The 5,897-nt window shown below is 42.5% G+C and overlaps 1 protein-coding gene across 1 annotated transcript in view; it reads left to right on the top strand.

The window, feature by feature from the left end:
• LOC107300248 (probable 2-oxoglutarate dehydrogenase E1 component DHKTD1, mitochondrial) overlaps nt 1-2,290 on the top strand; it is a 22,773-nt gene extending 20,483 nt beyond the window's left edge. The window contains exon 9 of the mRNA XM_015829585.1: nt 943-2,290. Within this exon, the coding sequence (XP_015685071.1) occupies nt 943-1,044 (102 nt within the window). The 3' untranslated portion in view covers nt 1,045-2,290. The remainder of the gene's footprint in view (nt 1-942) is intronic.
• The last annotated feature ends 3,607 nt before the right edge of the window (nt 2,291-5,897 follow it).

The raw sequence follows: 5,897 nt of genomic DNA, 5'->3' as shown, positions 1-5,897 counted from the left end.
CTATTAGTATAGTTCAGAGGTAAGCAACCTTGGCTCTTTTATGACTCATGGACTTCGACTCCCAGAATTCCTGAGCCAGCCATGCTGAGGGGAAAGGGAGAGGTTTCCAAGCTGAGCCATGCTGGCTCAGGAATTCTGGGAATTGAAGTCCGCGAGTCATAAAAGAGCCAAGGTTGCCTACCCCTGGTATAGTTCCTAGATTTTTTTTAACGCAGTACAGGTAATCCTTGACTTACAACCCCAACTGAGCCCCAAATTTGTGTTGCTAAGCGAGTTTTGCCCCATTTTACAACCTTTCTAAGCAAGTCACTGCAGTTGTTAAGTTACAGGTGGTCCTCGACTTACGACCACAATTGAGCCTAAAATGTATGTTGCTAAGAGAGACATTTGTTAAGTGAGCTTTGCCCCATTTTATGACCTTTCTTGCTACAGTTGCTAAATTAACTTAACAACTACAGATGTTAAGTTAATAATACGGTTGTTAAGTGAATCTGGCTTCCCCCATTGACTTTGCTTGTTAGAAGGTTATAAAAGGGGACACACTGCGACCATCATAAATATGAATCAAGTTGCCAAGGTCTGCTGCCACGGTCGTTAAGTATAAAAATCAGTCCTAAATCGCTTTTTTCAGTGCCGTTGCAGCTATGAATGGTCACTAAATGAACTGTTGTAAGTCGAGGACTATCTCTATGGTGTTAGAATCCTGCATTCAGTTTGGCTGTGGCCCTGTTCCATGCCCAGCTACTCAAGTTGCAGAGAAGCTGAAACAGAGAGGATGAATTTTACACCCACTCACTGTGCAGAATTGTGATGCCCGTCCACCGTAGCGTGTGAATCTGAGGAGCTGGCTGCGGAATTCCAAGCCTGAATCTTCGGCATCTTTTTAATCCTGTTAAAAAATGGGCCCAGGCTCTAATGCTGCCTCTTTTGACCTCTTCCCAGCTCTGCCTTGTAAGTCGACCCGCCTTGCCAGCTCCCGCCGTGGGCATCGGTGTTCTGCATCAGCAACAGCAGCAAAATCTCCTTACCGAAACATTTGCTTGAGACTTAACCTGCAGTGGGACTTTGGGCGTTACAACGAGGCCAGGAAAACAAGAATCCAAAACTGGAAAGAATCTTTGCTCTTGAGGTATGCTGCTGAAAATGAATTTGGCCGAACCAGAGTTAAAATGGAGTCTCCTATTCCTTTTCCTACAGATGTAAACAATTGCCTACAATTCTGCCAATGCAAATTCATGGGATTTAAACGTGTTTACATTGCTCTGGTTTGCACCGATAGGTGAGTGTGAGGAACAGACCGACATTTTTAATCACTTAATCAATGATTGTTATGGAAGTTCTTAAATTGTATTAACAATGCAACAGTGCTTGCCTGTGGCATTACAAGTCAAACTGCAGGAGTTAGGTATTTTCCATTAGTCATCATCACCATAAAAAAAACAAAACCCCAGGATGACTTTCTCGAATTAAAGTAGCTTTTTCTGATACTGCAAAAGAAAGTATTTATTACAGTTGATTTACTTTTCAGAACAATGCTAGGTATTTGTAAACCATACTAAATCAGGGAAACTTTAAATACAGGGATTATTGTACATATGGCTCTTATTACTAAAACAAGTCCTGTTATATGTGTGCACTTTAACCATCTTTTAAAAGCTACATAGGCCTACTTTATGAAAATAAAAAATAAATAAATCTGGGCTATGTCATTTTGGATTCTAGACAGTGGAATAATGTTGCTGAACAATTCTCACCCCCCAAAAAATACATTTTTTGTGTACAAATGTAAGTCTTCTATAGATCTAAGTGCTACGTGCCAGCCTTAAATTTATTTTATTATATACTTACATATGAAGCCATACATTTTCCATCAATGATCCAAAAGCAGAAACATTTTCAGCATTATCTTTGCTAATTCCTTAGATTTGAAATTGATTATGAAAGATTCTTTGGCCATCTAGTCAATGTTGAGTCTTATCAATCACATACCCAGATTTTTTTTTTTTTTGAGAAGATTTGAAATAGAGGGAAAATAAATTGAAAACTGCAATTGTTGGATGAATTATAGCAGGTTCTGTTCTCACATCTATAAATTGATATTCTGTATTATGAAATAATGGGGGTGGGAAATATCACATCTTCCTCTTTGATTTGATTTGCTTTGAATGTCTTAATTGCACTTTCTGTACCTGCAACCGAAATGTTTTAGGAACTGTGACACTGATTTCTTTTCAAGTCTTTTCACGTTTCCAAAGTAACTTTTATAGCACTATCCAAATGCATTTTATGTTTCTTTATTGCCTTGAAAGATCTGATCCTGGAAATCCTTGTAACTTTACTGATTTGGGGCTGAAAGGAATTTCTCAAGGATGATTTAAGTTTGGATAAGAAGAAAGGGCCACCAGGGCAAAGACAACTCTCTGCAGGGTAAAATGCGATTTGAACAGTGTTCTTGAATTGAAAATTGCCACCAAATCCAACTCCTGCTTAACAAAAAAAAAAGTTCCAAGTTAAAGCATCCTTGACAAATGGCTCTGTTTTCTGCTTGAAGAAAAACTAGCTTTACTGTTGTTGTTGGTTGTGACTCTTTTTGAGAGGGAAGCAAAGAGATGGCCTTGAATATCAAGGTACGCCACTGTAATAAAACTGAAATATCAAAGTTACCTGGAGTCTTGAATCTTTCTCTTATTTTAATAATAAAAAGCTGGTTTTTTATGTCTGATAAGCAGAAAACTTGTCCTACAGCTGACTCTGTCTCTCTCTCTCTCTCTTTTTTTTTTTGTCCCAGGCATAAAATATATGAGGTGCTGTTGTAACCTCAAACAGTCACTAAACAAGTGGCTGTAAATAGAGGACTGTCTAAACACATATTGGAGGAAAACAAAATTTGCCATGCTGGCATTATCTGTTTGCTTCCAAAATAGAAAGTCAGATTGATGGTCCCCTTCCTGAATTTATTTATTTATTTACCCCCACCTTGCAAAAAAAGCCAGAAGACCATTTTTTCTTCCCAGTTTTGCTGATTTATATTTCAGACTCAAGTCTTTTTATCTTTCCGGATTCTTTCTTTAGGCACCAAGTTGTAAATACCAGGAAGGTTGTAAATATCAAAGTTAAGGCACTGCCACTCTGCTTACTGAACTTGCAGCCGAGGGTAAAAAAAGTTAATTTGCTAGGTAGTTTTTTTTTCCTCTCAGACTCAGAAACAGATAAAAGTCTTTTTTTCTTTATAAATAAAGGAGGAGAAGCTTAATGCCACGGAGGAAGGCAGGGCCACCAGATCACAAAGATGTTATGATTCAGAGCAGAACAGAGACTCTTTCTAGAGATATGTTTTATGTTACGCTTACAGTTTGCTTTTCAATTGGATGTAATGCGTTTCCCCTGGGTTTTGTTACTGTTGTTTTTTTGCTGTTTGTTTATATGCATTTTTAACTTTGTGAGCCCCCCCAAGTGAGATGTATTGAATGAATGAATGAATGAATGAATGAAACATAGCTGACAATTGTATGCTGAGAAAATAAAATGACTGTAAAAACGGGATGCGATGGGATGACGAATTTGCAAATGGGCAGGAAGACCCCAACCAAGACCCTCTTTGCAAATTTTTATTTTGAAAAAATAAAATAAGGTGACCAACTTTTTTACACTGAAAAGGAGGACACAAATAAATTGAAGAAAAAAATATCGTAAATAAAAGAAACATTTTATTCATTGCAACAATAATACAGACAACTTGCATGTGCAAAGTTTGCCAGCCGGGTGTTTTGGCGTGCTCAGCAGCAATTCCTATTGGCTTTCGAAAGCCAATAGCGAGAGTAGCACAGCTCATGCAAAAGTTGAAAAAAAAACCCATCAAAAAAAAGGTGCCGGAACGCCGTTCTGAGCGTTCTATGAAAAAAAAAAGCCCTGCAGATTAGTCTTCACATATCGAAAAGGAGGACGTGAAGGAGGATACTTTTCGAGGGAGGAGAGAACCTACAAAAGGAGGACTTTCCTCCCTAAAGGAGGACAGTTGGTCACCTTAGAAAAAAGCGCATTTGATGCTGCACAAAACAGGGGTATCCTTGTTTCATCTGATGCAGCCAGTCCCATTCCTTCCTCTCGTTCAGCTGAAACATGAGGGACGGTTGCAGGAATTGGGTATGTCTAGTTTAAAGAAAAGAAGGACTAGGGCACAGGTCGGCAACCTGCGGCTCCGGAGCCAAATGCGGCTCTTTGAGCCTTCCCCTGCGCCTCCCAGCTTCCTCTGCCATTTGCAGAGACAGAGAGAGACAGGCACTTGCGCTCCCCCCCTCTGTGTGTGTGTGTGTGTGTGTGTGTGTGTGTGTGTGTGTGTAAAAAAGAGAGTGGCCTCACCCTGTTCAACGAGCTGACAAGCTTATTTGGCGGGGCTCCTCCCTTTGCTGCGTCTCTGCAGGAAGCAGGAAGAACAGGAGAGAGCTAGCTCATCCAGCTATGCTGACTCAGGAATTCTGGGAGTTGAAGTCCATGAGTCATAAAAGAGCCAAGGTTGCCTACCCCTGAGCTAGCTTTTGCGGCTCCCAATGTTTTGTTTTCGGTGGGAAACTGGTCCAAGTGGCTCTTTGAGTGTTTTGGGTTGCCTACCCCAGACTAGGGGAGACAGGATAGCAGTGAAGGCGAATCTACTTGTCCCAGAATGAAGTTGCAGGATCCAATCTGGGTTGGTCACTGAGACCCAGAGGTTTTGTCTTTTGAGCTTTTGGACTCGTGCTAGATACATGAGAGCAATCTTCCAATATCTGAGGGGCTGCCACAAAGAGGACGGGAGTCCAGTTATTTTCCAAAGCACCAGAAGGCAAGACAAGAAACAATGGATGGAAACTAATCAAGGAGAGAAGCAACCTGGGATTAAGGAGAAACATTTTAATGGTGAAGCTTGCCTTCAGAGGTTGTGGGTGTTGTGTTGTGGGTGCTTCATCACCCACAACACCCACAAAGGTTTTTAAGAAGAGATTGGACAGTCACTTGTCTGAAATAGTATGGGGTCTCCTGCTTGAGCAGAGGATTGGACTAGAAGACCTCCAAGGTCCCTTCCAGATCTATTTTGATTGATTGATTGATCTTCCCTCTTCAAGAAAGACAATGCACACCTTGCTGCCTCCAAAGGGTCTGGACACCCCTTCCCATCATCCCCAGCCAGGCACAAGGCAGGTAGTCCTGGACTTACGACAGCAGTTGAGCCCCAAATTTGCATCGCTACGTGACACATTTGTTAAGTGAGTTTTGCCCCATTTTGCGACCTTTCATGCCACAGTTGTTAAGCGAATCACTGTAGGAAATAAAGTTAGTCACACAATTGTTAAATGAATCTGGCTTCCCCCATTGACATTTATCAGGTCACAAAAGGGATCACATGACCCCAGGACCCCATGAGCATCATAACTATGGGACGGTTGCCAAGCGTCTGAATTTTGATCACGTGACCATGGAGATGCTGCAACGGTTGTAAGTGTGAAACACGGGTGTAAGTCACATTTTTCAGTGCCGTTGTAACTCTGGGCAGTCACTAAACAAACTGATGCAAGTCGAGGACTGCCTGCTTGCAAAGGGCTTGCGTGCCCTTTGTAACTCTGAACCGGTCACTAAAAGGAAATGTTGTAAACCGAGGAGCAGCTGTACCCGCTGCCTGCTTGCAAAAAGGCTGGCGCGCGCCCTTCCTTTCCCCGGGAGAGGAGACCGCCCATCCAAAGCGGGAAGGAGGGGGGGGTGCGTCGATGAGAAATCGCTCCCCTCGCACTTGGGCCGCGTTGGTTCGGTCCAGCCGCCCTCTCTAGCGGGAGCGGAGAGGCGCGACCCTCCCCTGCTCGTCGCGCCGCGTAAGACATCACTGGTCACGTGGGCGGAGGCCGGCAGCCTCCGCAGCGGCGAGGAGG

Source organism: Protobothrops mucrosquamatus, unplaced genomic scaffold (assembly GCF_001527695.2).
Source record: "Protobothrops mucrosquamatus isolate PMUCROS unplaced genomic scaffold, P.Mucros_1.0 scaffold6470, whole genome shotgun sequence".
In the NCBI taxonomy this organism is placed as follows: Eukaryota; Metazoa; Chordata; class Lepidosauria; order Squamata; family Viperidae; genus Protobothrops; species Protobothrops mucrosquamatus.
This window is presented reverse-complemented; position numbering and strand designations above follow the sequence as displayed.